General features: G+C 37.4%; 4 protein-coding genes and 1 pseudogene across 4 annotated transcripts; all 5 read left to right on the top strand.

Moving 5' to 3' along the window:
* Nucleotides 1-1,141: 1,141 nt before the first annotated feature.
* LOC139380139 (homeobox protein Hox-D13-like) lies at nt 1,142-1,768 on the top strand (annotated as a pseudogene).
* A 3,761-nt stretch (nt 1,769-5,529) lies between these two features.
* Nucleotides 5,530-6,564, top strand: LOC139380338 (homeobox protein Hox-D12a-like). The gene is made up of 2 exons (XM_071122953.1): nt 5,530-6,097; nt 6,326-6,564. The coding sequence occupies exons 1-2, from the start codon at nt 5,530-5,532 to the stop codon at nt 6,562-6,564; spliced, it is 807 nt and encodes a 268-aa protein (XP_070979054.1).
* Nucleotides 6,565-12,268: 5,704 nt separating this feature from the next.
* On the top strand, nt 12,269-13,745 carry LOC139380337 (homeobox protein Hox-D11a-like). Its single transcript, XM_071122952.1, has 2 exons — nt 12,269-12,863; nt 13,513-13,745. The coding sequence occupies exons 1-2, from the start codon at nt 12,269-12,271 to the stop codon at nt 13,743-13,745; spliced, it is 828 nt and encodes a 275-aa protein (XP_070979053.1).
* A 4,283-nt stretch (nt 13,746-18,028) lies between these two features.
* On the top strand, nt 18,029-19,657 carry LOC139380478 (homeobox protein Hox-D10a-like). Its single transcript, XM_071123174.1, has 2 exons — nt 18,029-18,767; nt 19,383-19,657. The coding sequence occupies exons 1-2, from the start codon at nt 18,029-18,031 to the stop codon at nt 19,655-19,657; spliced, it is 1,014 nt and encodes a 337-aa protein (XP_070979275.1).
* Nucleotides 19,658-23,082: 3,425 nt separating this feature from the next.
* Nucleotides 23,083-24,235, top strand: LOC139380344 (homeobox protein Hox-D9a-like). The gene is made up of 2 exons (XM_071122958.1): nt 23,083-23,653; nt 23,987-24,235. The coding sequence occupies exons 1-2, from the start codon at nt 23,092-23,094 to the stop codon at nt 24,229-24,231; spliced, it is 807 nt and encodes a 268-aa protein (XP_070979059.1). The 5' UTR covers nt 23,083-23,091; the 3' UTR covers nt 24,232-24,235.
* Nucleotides 24,236-25,450: the final 1,215 nt, after the last annotated feature.

The raw sequence follows: 25,450 nt of genomic DNA, 5'->3' as shown, positions 1-25,450 counted from the left end.
GAAATTGCATATTGCCTAAATTCAATTCTAAGACTTTGAACAATGTTTGGAGTTATTGATTCTATAGTGACATCCATGCCAATGGACGTATAAGGCTTGAATAATAGTTTAAAATGTTTTTTTCAAGGACTAAAATATTTGAATAGTGGTAGACTCATTTTCCAACCATAGCTAGCACGGTGGTTTGTGTATTCCCCAACGAAAAAAACGATCCCAATAGCCGCTTGAAAAACATTGTTTTCGGTAAAAAAAATGTGTATATGTGAATGTGATGCATTCATTGTTTTTAACACGAATATAAAAAGATGTTGATTCCTGTATTGCTATTTCATGGAATTATTTTGTATATACCATTGTGACTTTTCTCATTACAATTGCATAACTAGTTTGAAATAAATATTTTAAGAATAACTAATGAAGTCGACACAAAGCATGCAACATTTTTAAAATGGGCTATTAGCTGCTTCCCATGTTTAACGTGTTCATGTTTTTTTTCTCCCATTTTCAGACAATAACCTTCTTTTTTTCTGTTCTGATTTTTTGTTTGTTTGTTCAGTTCGGGATGTATTTTTACCCTTGCAAATGAATAGGCTGTTTCAGTAGTTGATTGCAGTTCCGATAGGTTCAGCCGTGAGAAAGTCTTGGCGAAGTTGGCAACGAAAACGTTATAGCCTAAATTAACCTGTATATATCCGGTTTAATAAAAGCTGTCATTGATGAATAAAATAGGCTTTTGATACATTTGTTGACAATACAAAACCATTGTTATGAAGTCACTTATGAAGTCACTTTATGATTTTATATATGCCTAAGCATAGGCCTATTTAATATTCAAATGTCTTGCAGTTTTTACGTTTTATAGTTTTGGAAACCTGAGTACTATATAATTCACATTTTCCTTATTTTACTATTATTCTTTCCAAAAAACAAAACCACAATAGCATGTCACGTGAAAGCAACCGACCAACCACATTTAGTTGTCAGTGTTTTGTCATTAGTCAGGCGAAACATATATAATGGCTTATTTGTCTTCATCCTTGGTCTGGTTTCACGCGCTGCAATGCAGTACCTAGTGGATCTGAGAGGACTATGTGAGGTTTTCCATGGAGAGAAATGGCGGTGGCTGTTCTTCAAAACTGAAATGAAGGTCTTGGGAGATAACATCTCCTCTGTTAATCGTAGTTTGTATTAATCTGCTCGTGGCTCTCACCCAAGCAGGTCTGCTTCAGGAGTAAGGGTATACACAATTTAAGTCAAACCAAACTCTCTTGGCTCAGAATCTCTTCGACCATATGCAACTCTGTCTACAGCAACTGCAAATCCATCACTCACTTTTGGCTGTCATTTCGGGAGTAGTTACTTTGGATGCAAATTCCCTGACAGTAATATATTACAACAGGGTGTAATGAAATCAACGTCCCCGGAGTCTCCATCCTCTGTCTGGATACTCCACAGATAAACCAATGCATTTATTCCTTGTTTTTTTTTTGGTGTGTTTAAAAAAAAAGTTCCTACACTGCAGTAAAAATGCAGTCCAGATTGAAAGATGTTGGTGATGTTTTCCCAAGGCTACCCAAGAATCGCTGGATATCATGATGTATCTGTTGTAACCAGGGCTGGTCCTGGAGATCCGAGGCAAGAGCGGGATTTACCTATCGAGGACTATCATCAATGGATCTGGGCTCATGGTGCAGTCCACTCTATTATACCAGAGAATAGACCAAGGGCTCGCAAGTCATCTCTCACAGGTCGGTTATATCTTCTTTGACCTATTTTGAACTATTATTTCACCCACTTACAATGGCTTTAGTACTTTAATTTTTAAAAGTAGTTAGCCTACCCGAGGGTTCCAGAAGAATGAATAAACACAGTATTTTAGCCTGAAAACACTCAAGACCACACTACTAACTGCCATTTACGTTTGTGGTAATATCATGTCAAAATTATTTTCCTCTTCTCGAAACATCTACGTTCTTCTCGTTCCATACTTGTGTAGAGGAAAACATTATGAACCAGTCAGATGTCAGCACTTGATACAGACGTTGGAGAAATAACGGGTGCCCTTCACGAAACTATAGCTCAAGGAACTACGAGAGTTTATTACCAAAGAGAAAAAACTACGGATCGCTTCTTCCACCAACCTTTCTGAGAGACAAGTCAACAATATGGTTTCAAAATCGTCGAGTAAATTATCATTATTGTCTCAGCTATTAGTTATTTTGGTAAATATTTATATTAATGTGTTTTAATACCTGCTAATTGATCGGTTGAGTCACTGTCTATTGTTTATATTAAATCATATATTTGTATGTTTAAATTGTATATACATCTCTGAGATGTTTTTGTTACTGTTGAAATTTTAGGCCTTGGGCCACATTTGAAGTATATTGTAATAATATCATATCACCTAGATTTAGACGACGGGCATTACATTTAGGGTAGGTTTACCCAGAAAAAGACAACAAATCATTCTCAATCTCCATTAAAAGTGCCTTTTATTCCAGGGCTAGGCTTCTGTGTCCGGGAAACTGCCCCTTAAAGTCTATTGACACATGTATTTAATTTTTTATGGGTGGGCATGGGTCTGCTTGAATACGTGACCACACATTTACAATTACGCGAATTTGTTTTCATAATGTAACATTTAGCCAAAGCAAAGAGGGAATTTGGCATGATTGGGTGAATAAAATACAATTGTTCACACAATCAAAATGTCGCATAATTCTAAGACGTATCAAGTCAGTTCTTAAACATTCATTGTGTATCTTAGACTATGGTCTAACAACACACACTTTTTGCGATGTGGCTGTGAAGGCATGTAGGTCTACGCTGAGACTTGTAGCCTACTTGCACTTAGGTCCACGTTTTTAGTTTTGCGATCAATCAATCTAATCGATCAATCTAAAAAATGTCATAGTCTTTGTTTATAAAAAAAATATGTTATATACATTTTTTCTTTCTGACCTTATAATACATTTACAGACTATGATCTCATCACAGGAATTAATAATAAAATGGCAACTATTCATGGACTATTTTCGCCATCTACTGGATTCAGCACGCGATTGCTCCACTTTCTTTACGAAAAACACAATTTAAATACATTTATATTGCCAATAAAGTTATCAGAGATGATGGAAAATCGTTATATTTTTTATTAAGAAAAATCATAATCGGTTTGGTGAAAATGTAAAAACCTGCTATGTCAACGCAAAATATACTGTAAAGACCCTGGGTTTCTAAGTGCGGATATCGACTCTGCCACTCGAGCATGCTTTTGGGGCATAGTCGATAGCGCGCTGGGCTTCGGGTCAGAAGGTTACGGCTTCGAGATGTGCCTGTTTCATTACAACACCCACCCAGGCACAGAAAACAACAAGAGTTCATATGAAACACACGCCTGGGTTTAAATTGTCAGGGTGATGGCAATTATCTTACTAGTGATCAACCCACATCAAAAGTTGTATGCATTATATGTTCTAGAAAGGCGACCAGAGGCAATTTATTTGTTCTAACAAGCGAACAGTCGACTGTAGAAAGAAACCACACTGAACATGTAGCCAGTCTACTTGGACCTGTTTTTGATTAATCTAAGCTCTCTGGACTTTGACGTTGAACTATACCGATATTACACGCTTTCAGTAAGCAAAACTTTGGCTTTTGTAATATTTTGTAATATTCATATAACATATTGTAATATTCATATAACATATTGTAATATTCATATAACATATTGTAATATTCATATAACATATTGTAATATTCATATAACATATTGTAATATTAATATAACATATTGTAATATTAATATAACATATTGTAATATTCATATAGCATATTGTAATATCCATATAACATATTGTAATATTCATATAACATATTTTGGAGCATCGTTTCCTGTGTATCAATGGCTCAAATGATGTCGTTTTAATCTATTCTTAAGTTTACTAGACTCGTAAAAGATGGGAGGCCAGGCTGTCGCCTTTCTTTCCGGAGACGGAGGGTTTACAATTGTCATTTTCTCGTGTCCGAGGATCCAGTCTAGATTTGCTGGGGAAACTTAAGGAGAACGTAAAATGACTAATCGAGATATGTCAAGGGGTCAGTATGAAAAAAGTGTTGAGAGTAGACTATTCTAATATCGATATTATAGAAATCCAGAACCTAGCAATTTATGTTGTGAAATAGATTTATATATATATATATATATATATATATATATATATATATATATATATATATATATATATATATATATATATATATATATATGTAGTCTAATCCAGTTGCTAATATATGTATAACTAGGTTTGCTAAAGAAACGTATCAAAAGAGGACATTTCTTTACTATATATGTCAAGAGATAGTACTATTTAAAAGTGTGAAGGAAAAAATACGTTGATGTATATTTGAATAACAAATTAACCATAGCCATAGGATTGGTATTTTTCAAATGGCACAAAAGGTAGGATGAACAGCAGTAGGCGTATAATATCTATTTTCTTCCCATATGGTTATTCATTAGTTATCATATTGTGGTCTTACTGAGAGAAGCAATTCATTTGAAGTGATGCAAGGCTACGGTGTTGTTTGTTTGACCATTGCAGGCTTATTTTTCTATATACTTAATCCAATAATGTAATAATAAGAATAAGAATACGAAAACTATGTTCAGTCGTTTGAGGTATATGTAGGGCTATGTCCATGAGCTGTGATAAGAGGAAGAATTCCATTTTAGGATGTATGTAATACTCAACATTTGTCCGTAGGATTAGCTAGTATTATTGCGTTGAAATTGTATGGACAGTAATCAAGCATAGCATTAACGGGGCGGCAGGTAGCCCAGTGGGAAAAGCGTTGGACTAGTAACTGAAAGGTTGTAAAAATCGAATCCCCGAACTGACAAGGTAAATATCTTTCGTTCTGCCACTGTGGCAACCATACCCAGTGTTATTACGTTTTAGGAATAGTCTTCGTAGCAAACCATCATCCATCTAAACGTTGGTTTCATTATCGAAATGTTTGTTTTTACACTGCTGCCTTATAATTTTAGCTAAATCTTAGTAGCTTGGCATATGATAGACCTAAGTAGAACTAGCTACATTCTTTCTTAACTTGAGCATATTTTGTGTAAATTACATTGTCTTGCACTGAACATATATTTTGTTTAAATTATAACAATAAATCGTAGGTAATAGCTAACTAGCAACAACGCCTTAGCAATACGAATAATCTCTTGGCATCGAAAATCGTCTCTTCGATTTAAATGTATCCATCTAACAAACACCTTTTATTTAAAAAAAAAATCCCATTTGTATTTTTTATATAGGCCTATACATGTATTGGTATTCTTCTCTTAACATCACATTACCTTATGGAATGTATTTCCTTGCGGTATTAAGGCCAATGGTGGGACTGAACAACATGTTTTACATATCACGTGACACTGCATTAACAAATCAACAATTCATTTTCCTTTATTATTTAGCAGTCGCTAAAAGGGTTGTAAGAAGCGTTTGAGAGAGCTTCATGGAAATGTGTGAGCAAAATCTTCTGAATTCTGGCTATGTTGGTTCTCTGAATTTCCCTATTCCGGAGTCGTTATATTTTTCCAACTTGCGGAGCAATGGAGCTCATCTCCCCCAGCTGCATCAGATTTCCTACAACAGGCGAGAGGTGTGCTCGCTCCCGTGGACTTCCCCAAATTCGTGCACATCTCCGCCTCAGAGCCGCGCCTTTAGTGGGTACTCTCCGCCGTTTCTACACAATTCAGTGCCTGTAAATACTCATCCCAACGACCACAACAAGGGACCATTTGACGAGTCCAGTAAATACTACTTTCAGGATGTAAACCACAAACCAGAAGAACATGCTAGACACTCGCAGACCTTTTATGGTGAACATGGAGTTATCCGTTCCGATAGCTCGAAATATGCATTTTCGAACTTGGACAGACGGTCACATGATTCCGGTGCACAACACGAACTGAATTACACCAACCAGGCAATTGCCTCCGGCATCAAGCAGTCGGCCAATTCAATTGCCCGAATTCAACCATCTGCAAGTAATGCATGTGCCAGAACGGCTTTTTCTGATGGTAAGCATCTAACGATTTTTGTTATTTTAAAATTAAACTGCTCTGTATGTCTAGACTATTTATTTCTTAATTTAGTAACGTCACCTCCAAATCATAGTTATTGTTATATTTGATGTTTACGCGATGATAATTGCAGACCATGCCTGCTTTTGGATTCTTCAGCATGTCATGTTGGGTTTTATACCAAGAGATCCACAAGTTGCTAAGGACAGTTTTTCCATTCTCCAGGCGCACCCTGGTGCTCTTCACAAGCGAAACTGAGAAAGAAGAGAAAACCATACACAAAGCCACAGCTTGCTGAACTTGAGAACGAATTCATGATGAACGAATTCGTAAACAGGCAAAAACGGAAGGAACTATCTGACAGACTGGAGTTGAGTGATCAACAAGTCAAAATATGGTTTCAGAACCGCAGAATGAAAAAGAAGAGACTAGTGATGCGCGGGCATGCGTTCTCCATGAACTGAGAGCCTTGGGCCCTGAAAGTGACCTCGTGCGGATTCTGTTCAGACAAGCTTCAAACCTCAAACTCTATTTATTTTCAGAAAGGCACATAATTAAACTTGTGTTTTGTAAAGCATGCGATTTAGGTTAATTGGATACATCTAATTATTTTGTTCAATGACCACACTTAGTATTTCTGAGCGTATAACTCTTAGAAAAAAAGGAGTTTATTGTGTTTTTATATAGAACTTTTAATATAGCTATGCAATAGTTTATTTTTGTGTTTCTTCAGTATCAAAATTAATGTTATTTATAATTTAATCTCTGTAGCCTACATGTATAAATTATGTAGGATATGTCGTATTGTATTGACGAATAAAAATTGATTATATGGTTAGAAATGGATATTGCACATATCTGATTGGACGGGTCAGTCCTGCCTGAAATCAAACTGGGCCTACAGGAATTGCTCGTCCAAGCTCAAGTTCGTATTTGTCGGTGGTTTAATGAACCATGAAAAATAGTTTTTGGGATTATTTATTTTGTAAGTGTTTGCATGTCTATCGCATGGCTATAATAATTGTGTGTAAACGTGTTTTTGTCTTATTTTTTTATGTATGCGTAATCATAGGCTATATAATGCCTTCCGCTGTTGGCGCTGCTATCGAATGAGAGCTCTTGGGTAAGCTATAGCGTTCTCTCTATATTAAAGTAAAACTGCCTTGGGGGTCCAGTTAATGAGTAGACCTAATTTGAGCTGTTTACTGGCTCAATGTTAGTATCGTGTGTGATATCGGCTAAATATATATATATATATATATATATATATATATATATATATATATATATATATATATATATATATATATATATATATACATATATATATATATATATATATATATATATATATATATATATATATACTTATCTAGAAAAGCAAAAAAACATTTTCATCAATTCATACAATTCCATGCCGACTAGTGTGTGTATTATGCACATGTATACATACATTCGTGTAGACATTTGAGGCTACATGAACTGCTCAAAATTCCACGCTAACACAAGTGGTCCATGCTATTTAAATATCTGTCTAGCACGTACACGAGGGCTATTTGATCAAGTGGCACATCAACCACAGATAGGCTATTCCTATAAATAGACCTACATGAATTTACTACTTCCTGAATATAGCTCTTACTCCTTAGCCTATACGATCTTTATGGTTTTGTTTGCTAGTAAACCATTTAATTGATTTATTGTTACGTTTAGAAATGGTTATATGGTTTTCGAGGGAATAGTTTGTAGGATATATTTTAATCTTTGGTATTTGGGGCGACCGGCTAGGAGCGTTGTGCCAGTAACCGACAGGTCTGTTGATGTGCCCTTGAGCAAGGCACATAACCATAATTTCTCCTGTAAATCGCTGTGGAGAAGAGCTGTCTGCTAAATGACTAAAATGTATAGGCTATACGTGTTTTAAAAATATATAATTATCACCAAAATAAGCACACACGTACTTAATAAAATGCTTTATTCGAAGTGTTCTAGCTCGAACTTTGTAATGGTCCGTTATTTAGCTCATAATTCTGAAATTATATTTTCTAGTTTTACAATCCCATTATCTGACAGGATCAAAGGGGATCGGTGTGTTCTCCCAAGGTCTTTTTATGAGAACTCTGCTAGAATACGTATGCTCGTGCTCTTCAGATATGGGGGCGCCAAAACAAAGTTAAGGTCAAGTTAGTATCTTACAACAACAAAAAATACCTACACAAACTTTAAGCAGATAGTATACTGCCTTCTCATCATTCAAATTGTTTTATTTTTTTGTGTGGTATTTGCAAGGACTATTTCATGACGCATCCATGAGACGGGCCTGAAAACAAGGCCTGAAAACAAGGCCCAACTCGGCCATTTGGTCAACAACAACTGTTTTGCAGTTTACTCATCTTTTCGGTGTCAATCTGTGTTCATTGCCAATAGCAATTATTTTGCATACGATATTATTGGTAGTATAGGACTAGATATTGTTGTTTTAGTACATGGGTTGCAATAAAACATATATTTTTTCCCCTCTACTATGCCGTCTGTTTGCCGTTTACTTTTCGTTTTGGCCATGTCTTGTGCGTAATGACGTTTTAACATTGTAGTTGTCCATGTGTGTTTCACGATTTTCTACTGCAATGTTAATTTAATATAAACAATGATAGTATAATGGATTTGTTTTTACATTTACTGTATTGTTAAGATTGGGGATATTTCATTGTGGTACACTATATAGAAAAACAACACGGGCTCAACACATTTCGGGAAAACTGAGATGAACATTTTAATTTAGTTCTAGTTATTTTGTCCAATTAGCTACGCTCAAACATTTCAGACCCAACTGAGGTTATATACAATTATATGAAACAATGGTCTATGTTTGAGGGTCTGGAACACACACACACACACACACACACACACACACACACACACACACAAAGCGTTCTCTAACTTGTTACCAAAGGTGTCGCAAAAAATAATTTAGTAACCCTATTGTGTTCCTGTTCTACGAAAAAACAACGCATAGTCGTGTGGAATGAAAGTGCCTCATCTGGGACATTTATGTAGATTTAGCATCAAACGGGCATAGCCTAATCAGTGCAATAATACTATGGAAAGTAACAGTAAGGGCCCACAATTATAGGCGTAATATGTTAGGAATACACTATGGTGAATGTTATACTATTTACTTCCCTTTCAAGTTCTTTTTATTTAATAATAGGCCTATATTTCTATCCGTAAAGTGCAAAGGAATGAAAAGAAGTACAGGCCTATTGTCTGAAATACTGTTGAAAGTATAGGATAGGATATAGACTATAGGTTATTATAGGTTACTAAGTAATCGTCCCCCACCAAAGGGTTTCTCCTCCACCAGCTAAAATATACACTTAAACTAGAACCCGTCATTTTGTCTGTGCAATAAAACTATTGGTTACGCATGGTCTCAGACCACAGATGGTCAAAGCCAGCAGAGATCTGTTGTACTTGGCAGTGCCAAGCCTTTTTTCAACCAATAATGCCGAGGACGCTTATCTTTTTTTTTTACATTTAGGATGATTTCTTACAATTATTTTATTTTAAAACATTATATAACCTTTATTTAACTAGGCACGTCAGTTATGAACAAATTCGTATTTATAATGAAGGCCTACACCGGCCAAACCGGACGACGCTGAACATAATCCTCCTCTCTAATGAACTATAATCAACAATGGTCATCATGTTGTCTCTCTTTCTTGTTTTTGTTCTCTTCCTTCTATTTATTTTCTACCTTTCACCTTGTTCCTCTTTTTTTGGTAGCAGATGTGGATTATAAAATATACATATTTTTTTTGTGGATGTTTGGTGCATCTTGTGCATTTGTTTGTATTATTGAGGCATGAGCATTGAAAAGAAAGGTACGTTTGTTTTGTCTTATCTGTCCAAATTATTAATCATATAACTTGTGTGTATAGATTTGGATTCGAAGTATACTGTGCATGAGGGAACATTCTTTGCCCTTTAACTTGAACTCTAAGAGTATGTCAACTACAATGTTGCCATTGTAACAAGTACACTATATATACAAAAGTATGTGGACACCCCTTCAAATTAAGGGATTCAGCTATTTCAGCCACACCCGTTGCTGACAGTGTATAAAACTGAGCACACGGCCATGCAATCTCCATAGACAAATATTGACAGTAGAATGGCCTAACTGAAGAGCTCAGTGGCTTTCAACATGCAATTTCATAGGATGCCACCTTTCCAACAAGTAGGTTTGTCAAATTTCTGCCCTGCTAGAGCTGCCTCTGTCAACTCTAAGTGCTAAAGTGGAAACATCTAGGAGCAACAATGGCTCAGCCCCGAAATGGTAGGCCACACAAGCTCCCAGAATGGGATTGCCAAGTGCCGAAGCACGTAGCGCATAAAGTTTGTCTGTCCTGTTTGTCAGGAGCTTCGTGAAATGGGTTTCCATGGCCGAATAGCCTTCGCACAATCCTAACATCACAATGCGTGGAGTGATGAATCATGCTTCACCATCTGGCAGGCCGACGGACAAATCTGTGTTTGGCGGGTGACGGGAGAACGCTGCATGCCCCAATGCATAGTGCCAACTGTACAGTTTGGTGGAGGAGGAATAATGGTATGGGGCTGTTTTTCATGGTTCAGGTTAGGCCCCTTAGTTCCAGTGAAGGGAAATATTAATTGGGAACGGTTGAGCTAACGTAGGCTAATGCGGTTAGCATGAGGTTGTAAGTAACAAGAAAATTTCCCAGGACATAGACACGTGATATTGGCAGAAAGCTTAAATTCTTTAAATCTAACTGCACTGTCCAATTTACAGTAGCTATACAGTGAAATAATACCATGTTATTGTTTGAGGGGAGTGCATAATTTTGAACATGAAAAGTTATTAATAAACATATTAGGCACATTTGGGCAGTCTTGATGCAACAGCTTCAACAGAAATGCAATGATTCATTGGATCAGTCTAAAACTTTGCACATACACTGCTGCCATCAATAATACATTATGGCCTTTGTCTTGCATTTCAAAGATGGTGGTACAAAAAATACAAGAGAACGGTTGTTTTTTTCTTTGTATTATCTTTTACCAGATCTATTCTGTTATATTCTCCTACATTCCTTTCACATTTCCACAAAGTTAGAAGTGTTTCCTTCAATTGGTACCAAGAATATGCATATCCTTTCTTCAGGGCCTGAGCTACAGTCAGATAGATTTGGGTACATCATTTTAGGCGAAAATTGAAAAAAGGGCAGATCCTTAAGAGGTTCGCTACAGTATACAATGACATTCTAGACGATTCTGTGCTTCCAACTTTGTGGCAGAGGTTGGGGAAGGCCCTTTCCTGTTATAGCATGACAATGCCCCGTGCACAAAACAAGGTCCTTACAGAAATGGTTTGTCGAGATCGGTGTGGAAGAACTTGACTGGCCTGCACAGAGCCCTGACCTCAACCCCATCAAACACCTTTTCACCCAACATCAGTGCCCGACGTCACTAATGCTCTTGTGGCTGAATGGAAGCTAGTCCCCGCAGTAATGTTCCAACATCTAGTGGAAAGCCTTCAAAGAAGAGTGGAGGCTGTTATAGCAGCAAAGGGGGGACCAACTCCATATTAATGCCCATGATTTTGAAATGAGACGTACGACGAGCAAGTGTCCACATACTTTTGGTCATGTAATGTCTGGTGTAATATATATTGAAGTATCATGATGCGTAAATTGCCTACTTCCCTAATAGCGCTCACATATAGTACACGAAATAAATACCGACAAAGTTGTGGGTTTGCCATTATATAACTCGAATTCTGTTGCATTGATGAAATCTCTCAGGGATTGTTTACTAATGTCTATATCACTAGGGCAAGCACATATTTACAAAGGAGTTGTTTCTAAACCCAGGAAACCAATGAACTAACTGTTATTTGCGGTCAAATGAGTTGCTCTAGTTATTAATAATGACTGATATTGGTATATAGTAATTCCTTTACTGGATCACATGAGAAAAATAACTCAGGAATCGATCAAGATGAATTGCACGTCAGCCTACGTTTCCGATTTTTTTTCTCCCTCGCGGATCCTTTCCACACGCCTATGGTGCAATAGATGGACAAAGTTTAACGCACTCGAGCTACAAATTCCTTTCGCTATAGCAAAAGAGAGAAGAGGAGATATGTCGGAGTACGATGAGCGTAACAACTGTGTGTCAAATATGTATTTACCAAGTTGTACATATTATGTTTCGGCGCCTGATTTTTCATCAATCTCCTCGTTTTTACCCAAGACTACTTCGTGTCAAAATAATTGTCCTTATTCTTCCAACATAGCTCAAGTCCGACCTGTTCGAGGAGTGGCTTTCAGAGACTATGGACTGGATCACCCAAGCAAATGGCATTACAGGGGCAATTACGCTTCTTACTACTCAACGGACGAGATAATGCACGGAGACTTAATCCCGTCATCGAACAGGGCGGAAATGATATTAAAACATGATTCATTGTACGGGCATCACAGCGGTATGAACTCGCCATGCAATTTATTCACCAATGTCGGCCGAAACGGGGTTCTTCCACAAGGGTTCGATCAGTTCTTCCAGACTGTTAACTCTGAAAAGCCAAACTCTGGGCCCGAACACTCAAAACAGAAGGCAGACTCCAGTCTCCCCGGAGATGCTGCATGTAATAAACAGACTTCAGACCCAACTGAGGACATAGACGAACATGATTATTCTATATCAAACTGCCCCGGGGACAAGAACAACAGCCCAAGTAGGTACAAGCATTAAATGGGTTATAAGTAAGTCCACAACGTAGTCGTTCCGATTTTATGTGCCCCTTTATAAGCACACAACGGTTTTATATACCCCAATAAGATTGAGTTTACTGTTGTAAAAATATTTACGATGGGAAACCAGTTTAGGTGAGCCATGCTGCAATACTTCTGATGCATATCTGAATAGAAGTCATCTGACTCTCTTGCACTGTGTAAATTACAATGCAGCCATGTTTATCAGTCTTATTTGTTTACGATAGTGAGTGTACAAAGTAACAAAGCAATGATATAACCAGGGAGGTAGGATATGCTATTGTTCGAGATACATGACACATACATGTGAAGGGGTTATCTTTAGCTGCATAAAAATATTGTACCTATAACGTCGAAACGAACCGTGTAGAACAGACATAGAGTCAAATAAAATATCCGTGTGAGTTCCTACGTGTGTATGTGCGCGCTCACTCGCACTCGCTCCCGCATATCTGCCTGTGTGTGTTAGCGACTGCGCGCGGGAAGATCATTTTGTTTACTCAGCTAACTTGTTAATTATATGTTCTGTACTAGCACTTGCATTGTACCAACTTTGATCTGAACTGCATTGTTCTACATCTGTGTGGTAAAACAATTGTTTTTCCCGTTTAGGTTCGTCAAAGTCCAGAAAAAAGAGATGCCCCTACTCAAAATTCCAGATCCGAGAACTTGAACGAGAATTCTTCTTCAATGTGTACATAAACAAGGACAAGCGGCTCCAGTTGACAAGGAAGTTAAACCTGACAGATCGACAAGTGAAGATTTGGTTCCAGAACAGAAGAATGAAAGAGAAAAAGCTAAACCGGGACCGGTTTCGGTATTTCACTGGGAATCCTTTATATTGATTTTTTGCATTTAGAGGAGCCATAAGTGCTTCACAACTCTCTTTTTTTGTTGGTACATCGCACAATCTATACAAACAACAGGTGAAACACCGCACAACAAAACTGAACATTGCAAACAGGCTGAATCTATCTATGCAACTCTTTTTGTATCTTCCACTTAAATACTTACCTCAATGAACACATGAATCCTGTTATTTAAAATAAGATTCAATCCAGTGTCGAAATCATCCATGAGACCTCGACATAATGTTCCTTTGCATATTATTACGTAAGTAATTGTAATATCTAGGCTATGTAGGCCTATACCTTACTTTTGTACATATTTAAGTTTTAAGTTTACACGGTATGTGCTTTGGTGGATTCACAAACATTGCAGTAAGCAACGCGTACTTTGATTACAGTAATTAACGAGTGTAATAAGTAATTTACAATAGTAGAATTGTGTATGCATTTAATAGACGCATGTTATGTATATTGTGATATCAAATAAAGTACACATGGCAAATGTAGTTATGCGTTACCTCAATTTATTGCAATCACGAACTCCTTTCGGCTTTGGTCAGGATCCACATTTTGCATAGGGATAAAATGATGTATATTGCAATGTATATAAGCAATCTGATATTGAATATTTTATAAAGTACTAATGGCACTGAAGCTGGTGGTTATGTGAATAGACCATAGAGCGAATATCCTCTTAATAGTCTTTTGCATCCAAGCAGAAGCGCCTTTTATTTGCTTCAACTTCAAAGTTTAGACTAGACCTTTTATCCTTTTATGTTGTCTTACACTAAGGCTGTTTACTAAACCTTGAACCGTCTAGACAGCATAATAAAAACTAGCTGTAAATGTGTAAATCGGAGGCTATTGGACCCTCTGGCCACTCCAAATGCGGCCCTACTCCCAAATAGTCGAGACAGATGCAGTCCTTTCTTACTTGTCAAGCTATTGAGTTATACATGTAGAAAATCTAAATGCATAGGCTATGACCAAATGTGTATATATGTTTAGTATATATTTTTTATATTTAACTTGAAATGGCATGCCATTATTAAAAGGGAATGACTCCCGTGCGTAAAATGCCTATGTTTGATTTGGCAGCTTAAAAAACAGTGGTGTTTTTATTTGTAATGTTGTCAGTAGCCTACTAACGATCAAATATTGTTCATTTCATATAGCAACGTTATTTGATGCCTTTGAACTTCTAGTATAATGTCAAGGTCGTCACCTGTAGAGGCGCCTTTTGGCTGTTCTCCTTGACAACCGACGCCTGAATAATATCTGCACTGCAGCAGGATTCCAATATGGCTGCGAAGCAGTGATTTTTCTTGTATGAAAAGCAATCAGATCCAGCGATACAGTTTCGTGTTTGAAGTTGATATACCTGTCTCCTATACTAACCAATTGAGATGTTGCATTAAATGTAATGCAATATACGTCAAATCACGCGCAAGCTTCTGATGTGGCAGCATTACGCACGATATTATAGTCATACAACAATACTATATTATAGTTTAGCTTTGTACCAACATGGAAACCCTAAATATTTTTTTTAATCAATGGTTTAATTCCAAGCAGCGTGTGAGTCCCTCGTGTATTATAGCAGACATGAACAAAAAAAGGCAGTCAGTAAACTAAAAGCGAAACAGTTAATTCATATAATCCTGAATAAACCTAAATATTGTATTTTTTGAGGCAGGGGAATGACCACTTTTACCATACCGGTAGTAGGTTTTGGTTAGTCCTTTCGCTGAGATAATGTCAGCGCATCTGATCATTCGAAATGTAGCCGTAGGAAATCAGTAATATAAGATATGTTTGGAAATCGATCACAAACACACATGTCAGTCAGTCTTGTGATGGTTGGCATATTTTATTAGCTTTTTGGTTTAGGAAATTGTTGTGTCGGAAAATATTGTACTGACATTGCCAGTTGACTCCTCGTTCCCATTCTAACCACACGAGGGCAGACGTGTAGCAAATTTAGATTAGAGTTTGTTCATGAAAACACACGTATGTGTGACTACAACTGTGATCTAGAAAACTATTGAAAAGCTGCTAACGTTTCTGTCCGGGGTTTGATGAGAGAATATAGCCTAGTAAATGTTGGGAAATAGCTTATTTATATATAGGTTTTTATACATAATAGCCCAAGCACACTGTGTTCAGTTGATGCATTCCATGCATTGCAATCAAAGGGACACCATCACTGTTTCTAAGAAGTAGTAGCCTAACACCACCATTTTAAAATGGATTAAGCATTAGCTTTAACTATGTGGATATGTATATCATAGGCATATATGTACAGCCGTGGTGGGAGGAGCTGTAGGAGGACAGGCTGGTATCAAACACATTAAACATATGGAAACCACATGTTCAACTTATTCCATTCATTCCATTCCAACCATTACAATGAGCTCGTCCTCCTATAGCTCCTCCCACCAGCCTCCAATGGAGACACCAAGCCCAAGTTTAACCGATAGATTTGCATGATCTTTGGTAATTTGTTGTTATGGACATGACTTGAAATTACTTGAAATATTACTGGGTTAAACTTAAGTTGAAACCCTGACGAAATAAAAACAAAAAAAAAATGATGAGTCATAAGGCCCATCTGGATTCCTCAATTGTCGTGTGCATGTTTTTATTTTAGGCAAGTCAGGTTAAGAACATATTCATACTCTCCTTCAATGACGGCCTAAGAACAGGCCTAAGAACAGTGGGCTAACTGCCTTGTCAGCTCGGGGATTCGATCTTGCAACCTTTCAGTTACTAGTCCAACGCTCTAACCACTTGGCTACTTGTCGCGCGGATGCATTTGACTAGTTATATTGATTTGGACGAGCATTAGACCTTGTTCTAAACCTTGCTCTAAAAGTGTAAACCCTAAAATGTTGAGTAGACGTTGAGTAGACCAGGGTTGGTTTGATACCTTAATTTAAACGGAACCCGAAGAGTACCTTCAATAGCATGCATATTTTTCCTGGTTCACGCATTTAACTAAATTATTTGCTTAGTTATTAAATCCCTTATGATACCCGTCTGAATACCTGGATGATTTCGTTAAATGCTGTGTTCCTGCAGTTATTTAACAATACGCTGCAGACAAACGTATTCTTAACACATTTTCTGGCTTTAATATAAGCATATCGTCGGCCTATGCCGGATTTTCTTTAAATGTCATTTACAATTTTCTTGATATTTGCGCAGTCAAGTATATCCTTCTTGTGTTTAGTAATCGACGTGCACCAACCAATTGAGGTTGGCCTGTTCAACGTGCTTCTAATAACATTCTTCGTTTTGTTCAGCAAAACAATCGGGGTATCTATTTTTGTATGCTTGTTGATTTCTCTGTGTAAAAAAAAAAAAAATCAACATTGTCTACCTATTTGCAAACCTGGAGCTGTTATATGTATGAGATGCTGAGTTGAGAATAGGCTACTATGGGGAGCGTGTTTAGCTCCGTAGGGTTTTATTATTAAATGCGTCCACCTACTTTCCCAGTCCGTCATATATAGGTCACAAATACAGTGTGCCGTACTGAGCAGGCATTCAAAGGTTACAAAAATGTCAACAAAATGTAGAACCGGGCCATCGATATCACCTTTCCTTGTAATTTAGTTTTTTAGATGATAATATCCTAAACCAGACACGGTTTATTTAAGAATTAAATTACAAAATAAAAGATATAGGCCTGTAATAGCCAGATAATAGCCAGATTTGGTTGAAGTTTTGGTTTAAATTATTGAAATAGCCCACCTAATGTACATCGATTATTTTCGGTTAGGATTATATTTCCATCACTACACCGTGTGATTAGAAATCGTTATTTTAGTTCAAGTCAAAGCTTTGACTTGTATGACTGAGTAGATTATTCGTGTGAATTAAAATGGTCTTCAATGTATTTAAATGAAAGTAAGGGGATTGGAGCTTGATGTAACGCTTAATTATCTCAACGTTAAATCCACGTTCATCCGTAGTTTAGATTTTTTTTTCTCACATCAAGCAAAGAAGACAGGCTAAATGTTTAAGATGTCCTTCGTCAGTCAGTTTGAATCAATTTCAAGTCTGTGTTCTAGGTGTCGCTGTTGACCACGTCTGCTTCCTAGTTACGAGTCAATGTTTCCATGTGATGGGAAAAGAGTCTGCGTCTCAAGGCCATTTTCACATTTCATTGGTGAGGTTGTCGTGTGGCAGAGAGGCATCCTAAGCAACACGGACTTTGTTTTTCTAGATATGTCAGCCTACAAACGACATCTCTCTCCTTTAAAAACGTATCCAAAATGTCCTTTCCCAACAGCTCTCCTGTTACTAATACTTTTGTAGTTGATTCGTTGATTGGCGCTTGCAGGACTGACCGTTTTTACTCCAGCAGCAACATGTACATGCCGTCCGGTGCAGAAATGGGAATTTACGGAATGCAAACCTGTGGACTCTTGCCGTCTCTCAGTAAACGAGGAGACGTCAACCACCAAAATATGGGCATGAATTTCCACCCTTACATACCTCAAATTGATAACTGGACAGATCCCAATAGACCTTGCGGAATAGAGCAACCATCCAACCAAATGCCCAATTGCACATTTTCACAAAACATTAAGGAGGAGAGGAATTTCTGCATGTATTCCGACAAGAGAGCAAAGGTCAACTCGTCCGATGTCCCTGTATATGCTAATATAATCCCCGAATCGTGTTCAGTTGACTGCCCCGAGATCCCTGTCCCAGGGTATTTCAGATTAAACCAAACCTACTCGACTGGGAAAGACCAGGACTATGGCCAGGAGAAGACAAGTCCAAACATCACATTCGTGCAGCTCAACAGAGTCACTCCAAACCCGCAATTGTCTTCCTTTTTTGTCGAACTGGAAAAGAAAACGGCCGAGATACCGCATAACCTGGAGACCAGCAAGACACCCATCCCCGCGGAAATCCCGAATCCTACATCCACCGCGCAACGGGAGGAGAACTGCTCCACTGAATCTTCAGTCTCCAGCCCAGAGTTGACACACAGAGAATCTAAAGGTAGGTACAGTAAAAGGATGACTCGTATGGCGGTATCATAAAACCCTAAAGTCGTAACGTTTAATGAGAGCCTTACTCAGGTTGCAGTAAAAGGCTTTTACAGGAAACGGTTCAACCGCGGACCAGACGTGTCTGCATCAATTAGTATTTTACATTTAGGTTTTCTTAATTGATTTGTTTCTTTGTTGATAGTAATAGAACGTTATTTTTTATTTTTTGGGGAAATATATATATATATATGTGTATATTAACACCTAGGAGAAATAATGTCTGTAGTCTGTTTTGTATGTTCATCCTCAGTGTTGTGATGATACAGAAACCGTTTCTCACAAATGTGTATTTTAGTTCGTTTAAAATATTAATTTGGTCAAAAAACTTAGTCGTGTAATTTAGAGAATGTGTTGTTATTTATGCCTGTACTATTCTCAACACGCTTGACCCACGACTACCAACTAATAATACTCATATAACACGATATCAATATAATTTAAACATTATATCATTCTGACCAGAGCTGTGTGACTAGTGAAAACATATTTTCATGAATTGAAAAATATGAGTGATATATTCATATTTTGTCATGTTAAACCATTTGTTGATTTGATTACATTTCAGACAGCAAAACTGACCCTCCAACGAGCAATTGGATGACTGCAACAAGCGGCAGGAAGAAAAGATGCCCCTACACAAAGCACCAGACGCTTGAATTGGAAAAGGAGTTTTTATTCAACATGTACCTGACCCGAGAGCGCCGTCTAGAGATCAGTAAAGGCGTCAACCTCACCGACAGGCAAGTCAAGATCTGGTTCCAAAACCGCAGGATGAAGCTTAAGAAAATGAACAGTGAAAACCGAATTCGGGGACTTACTTCAAATCTCACCTTTTCGTGAGTTTGCTTACGGAAAGCTTGATTTATTGTCTTTTTCCTCTAAGCGGTGGTGTGGGAGCATCGGACTTTTGGGGGTTTTTCACCGAAACTGCGACTGACTGCTATTTTATTTTCATGTTTACATGGTGACGCATTGTGTATTTTGAATATATTTTTTCACAGGGTACATTAATAACGTCTTAAATTATTCAAATGTACTATGTATCCATTATTAAACGGTTTGGTTTGATTGATTCTGACTTGTTTGGAAGCTCATTTTTCGGACATGAAACACATTAAATCGATAGTGGATGAAAAGTTATACATTCGTTCAGAATTAAGCGCTAACTCTTAGCTGAATCGTAATCATATAAACGTTTATGTAGCATAAATGTGGTGAGCAATGTTAATGAGTGTAAATCTTACGCATGTTTGTGGCATGTATCCTGCAATAAATTGATAGTCAAATGTAATTTCTTATTTCAGTGCTTCGTCTTGCAAGTAGACATAGGCTTTTTCATGAAGACAGATTTTCCATTACATTTTAGTCACTTAGCAAATTATCCTATCAAGAGCACTTACAATAATGCATTCATGTATATCAGATGTATAAATAAATGTAACAAAACAGAGAACTATTTGTAGGAGCCCGCAATAAGGTTATTTTAGTTCCGCTAGAATTATTCGTGACTGGTCGTAGTTTCACATTGTTATGTGAACCAATCAAATTAAGAAAACTAATATTCACAAACATCTCTATTTGAGCGTTGGCCTGTGCTCAACATGATTGCGGTTTAGCTATTCAAAGACTAACAGGCATAGTCTATCTATTGACCAATTAATTAATTATGGCTCTCATTATTAATTCATTGCTAGACCTATTGTCAATTAGCATTCAGAAACATGCCTGTATTTGAAAATAAACGTTAGCTTGTGAAGTTGAGTTGTTTTGTGAATATGCTATCCAATTGGTTTCTAAGGACTATATGTGGTGTACACACACACACACACACACACACACACACACACACACACACACACACACACACACACACACACACACACACACACACACACACACACACACACACACACACACACACACACACACACACGTACGTATATATAGCCTACAACCTCAACTCAGGTTGAAGCCAGTGCCACAGCTTTTTTTCATTGTTCCCCTCCAATCTCTAATCAGGGACTGATTTAGACGTGGGTTACCAGGTGTGTGCAGTGAGTTATCAGGTGGAACAGAAAACCAGGGAGCCAAGCTTCGTGGGTAGGAGTTGAATACTCCTGTCCTACTACATGTTTAATTCCCTCAACTTTGATGTCAGGCTTTGTTGAAGGAGCTACTTGGAGCGTTCAGACACCGTAGGATACTTATTAAAATACTCAAAATACACACTAATACATCTATTAAAATACACAAAATACACACTAATACATCTATTAAAATACACAAAATATACATGAATATTTCTATTCAAACACACAAAAACAAGCATCGTATCCTATTCATGCCATGTACCTAAACATTTTATTATATTTGCACGGATCTGGGAAGGTTCCCAACAACCTACAAAAACAGCCATTGGGGTCCGGATATAGGAACTTCTTAGAAAAACGGGTTCATTAGGTTTCCAAAATAGGTTACATAACCATATATTCTAATAGCGTAGGCTGTCATTGTAAATAATAATTTGTTCTTAACTGACTTGCCTAGTTAAATAAAGGTTACATTTTTAAAAAGTATACAAAATAAAAAGAGCAAGGAATAGGCCTAGAAGAATATATAACATGCTTTTCTTATCACAACATTGATACATCCAATAGGCTATCACCTAAACAGGAACCTCTCATCATATATAAGGACTACAATAATGTTTTTATTTCGGGTTAAAATCGTAATCATTAAAATACATTTAATTGATAACATATTGATTCAAAATATCAGAAATTAAGTTGTTATTTATGTTGATGTGGTTAAATGTCATGAGATGGCTTGTGTTGTAAGCTTATACTGGCAGATCGCTTTGCCCAGTAGTAGACGTATCTGCTGCCCCTGTGTATAGAGTCCAAGCCAAGTTTATAACTCTATCCGGGTAGACTATTTGAATTCGGTACACACTATTTTCCTCTTTCCTCTGCCTCTCTTTTACACACAAACTGCACACCCCCATGTCCAGACGAATGAACGCTGAAAAACACACACACACACCAACAACAGATTACATGGTTTTATTTATCAATGGCCTGCTTGGCCACATCATTCTTTTTTACAACACTAGTTAAAGCATCAAGTTATAATGCTCTAAGACGTGTTATAAACACGTGTGAGCCTTTATAATGTCTTCTAACAAGGCTTATAATATGTTGCGTAGCTCAAGCTAATGCAATGTTCACTTTCTGCTGAAGAAGCGGGTCCCTAGTGCCTGTCTGGGCCTTATGATGTTCAAGCACAAATTCATTGGCACGTCGCCGCCATGTTGTTTTGTCCTCACGTGAACATTTATGTGATAATCAGTTCTGTTCCTTCTTCTTCCTCGTTGTTTTTGTTCCATCGTGGCATAATGTATTTGAAATGAATCAGTTGACAGATTTTATTTACGTTTGTATTCATCTCTTGATGAGAGTTTACAAAAGTTGCCTAATCAACAAGTCATGTGTTCTGTAAACCTAAAAAGATCCTCTTACAGAAACACTTTGTTGCGCCAATAGTCCGTTTTATTGTGGGCACATGGATGTATAATCAAACGCACCTCATAAATATTTTATTGATACACATAAAATAATTATGTCTCTCCTCTAGATAAATACAGTCACTATACAAATAACACTAGCTGGTTCAAACTTACAAGACCAACCAACCTAGTGAAAGTGACTAGTTTAATATATAAGCTAACAATGTAAAACAGAGTCGGTGCAAAAATGATCCTTATTTTATAGCATGCTATTACATTTATTTAACGAGGACTTACAACTAGTAGTCTATAAAAATGTTTTACAAGCATTGAGTGTATGATATACTTTATGACGATATCTTGTGAGAGTTTTCACACATAATATGGCGTGGCGTCGATGTTGAGTGGTGGCTGTGAAATAAATGTGTGTGTGTGAGGCTAATCTATACGTAAAACAAATAGACCTGCACCACCCTAAACCGTATGCACATTCAACACGTCCACTAACACATCATTACTTCAAGTTTGACATTCTTTCTCCTTAACCATTCGGTTTCTATGGCATTCTTTAAATAAAAAAGGCAAATTAAACATAGGCCTTACATATACCGTTACAGCGGACTGATTTACTCACTGCGTTGGTAAATATGATCACGTGATTCATGTAACCAATCCCTGAAGAATGAAGCCAGCAAAAATACTGTGATTGTTCAGAGGAAAGGTTTCCATAACAGTGTAACCTCTTATATGACTACGAAGGGATTCAAACATGTCGACCAGTAGCACTCTAAGTAACTATTATGTGGACTCTATAATGGGGCATGAAGCAGAGGATGTGTACAGGCCACGCTTTGTCCAGTCTCCGCACAGTACGACCTCAATGCCACCAGGTGTTGGGGACAATGCAGATTTTTCCTCCTGCAGTTTTGCACCCAAATCAGCCGTTTTCCCAGGGTCTTGGTCCTCGGTCCACACGCAGTCCACCGCCGCAGTATCAGGGATTTACCATCCTTACGTCCAGTCCCACCTCTCCGCAGCAGACAGCAGCAGATATGTTCGGTCGTGGATAGACCCAATTTCTAACAACGTTTCTTTCTCCGGCTTTCACTATAACAGCCGGCATTATGGAACAAATGGAACCAAGCCCGAAAGTTTACCACTGAAAAGGACTGAGAGTGCCACTTTTGAGACAGAGACTCAGGTGGTTGTCCGTGGCCCTGGTTATGCTTGTGGATTGTCCGAATGTCCGAAAAATGTGGCCAAAGAGAGCGTTGGCAGTGATACTTCGAATCACAGCGACCCTAAAGAAGAGAAAAAACAACTTGACCCAAGTAAGTAAACGAAATTTCCCCCCTGATTTACAACCTTAAGAACTGTACGAGCTGGGTGTGTAAAATTGGAGGTTTTACTAACCTATAAAAGTGTCTATCTTATACCACGGACCGCAAAACACTGCCTACGGATGTAAAGTGGGTATTTAATCACAAGCGTGTGATAATAATTGCGTCAACAAATTCAACATTATTATTATTATTATTATTTTTTTTTTTTTACAAATATACAATTATTCATTCTGATGCTTGTATTTACCATATTCATGGTTTGTTTATTTCGTTTTCCTGCTATTTCTCGTGTGAGTTTCAACTTTGTCCTCTGTTCTCCAGACAACCCTGCAGCAAACTGGATTCATGCACGTTCAACAAGGAAGAAGCGATGTCCATATACAAAATATCAGACACTAGAACTGGAAAAAGAATTCCTTTACAACATGTATTTGACACGAGATCGACGAAACGAAATGGCTCGAAATCTCAATTTAACTGAAAGACAGGTCAAAATCTGGTTCCAGAACAGAAGAATGAAAATGAAAAAGATGAACAGAGAGAGGGGCAGTAAGGATCACTTATAGCCCATGCTAGAGTGGATGTGTAATCCCTCGCCTTTTGATGTACCATATTGTTGTGATTACTTGGAATATAACGTTCTTTCTTTTTTGGGGGGGTTTGAATCAAAGTTAATGTTGAGTCTTAAACGAATTACTCCAGAACTCGAGTATTTATGCCCAGTATGAGCCCATGGGAATGTGCTTGCGCATCGTTTTCTTCGTGGTGTATTTGAACAATGTCATGTTTTCAGAGGATATATTTGTGCTAATATTTTCAGTGAATATTGTAGGCCTAATTCAGTGAAAGACCCATCACGCAAATTGGAAATGATATAACTTACTTAAAATGTAGAGGCTGACTGATTATGTTTGTAAGGCTGGGACTAGAATTTAAAATTAAATTATACTCTTTTTTTAGTATTTATATTAGTTTCCCTGAGGTTAGTTTTGAAATGAGACATGATTGGGCGTAGCCTTAATCTTAACATATTCCTGCATTTTCCGAATCCAATTCAGGCTGTTTTTAAGGTTCCCTTGCACTAATGCAGTAGTTTGCAGGATTGAGAGATAGGACGAATAACGCCTTATTGCAAAACTGAAATTAGAACTATTTGGTGACGAGGAAAGTAGGACTAATGAGAAGGTGTCTTTCTCTTAAATAAATGCATTTGGTTAATCTGTATAAGAGATTCAATGATTGGATATTTCGTTGTATTTTTTTTTAAGGTAATCATAATCAAACAACGTAAAGTGTCATTTGGTATACTGAACTCACATTTTAGAAACATTTTTTTTATAATATGAATTTGGCTTACAAGGTGGTTGGATTTCACTTGAATAGGAGAATGTTGCATTGTTTAAAGAGGTAATAAAGTATTTATGATTGGGAGAGGTGTTGCACTGATCTCCAATTTATTGTCCAACCTGTACGTATAATTGCTTTAAAGCAGGAAGAACAGTGGTCCCATAAAGATATATAGATGGCTAGACGTCTGGTCTAAATTACTTTATGAGCCAGGGTACCTCTCTCCCTTCAAACCCTCTTACTTGGGTGTTTGAGTCTTTTGCTGACAAACACAAATGCAGACACTTTCTACAGGGTGTCTAGTCGATAAATTGTTTTTCTTCGCGACTGAGAGGAAATCAGCCCCCCTAATATAAAGAAAGTCATGTTTATTCACCATCTATCTACATGTCCTACTGAGAGGGCAAAAACTTCACTTCACTTGACTGCTGTGTAAAA

The sequence above is a fragment of the Oncorhynchus clarkii genome, chromosome 22, assembly GCF_045791955.1.
Source record: "Oncorhynchus clarkii lewisi isolate Uvic-CL-2024 chromosome 22, UVic_Ocla_1.0, whole genome shotgun sequence".
In the NCBI taxonomy this organism is placed as follows: Eukaryota; Metazoa; Chordata; class Actinopteri; order Salmoniformes; family Salmonidae; genus Oncorhynchus; species Oncorhynchus clarkii.
The sequence above is the reverse complement of the archived record's forward strand: the minus strand, read 5'-3'. Positions and strand labels throughout refer to the sequence as shown.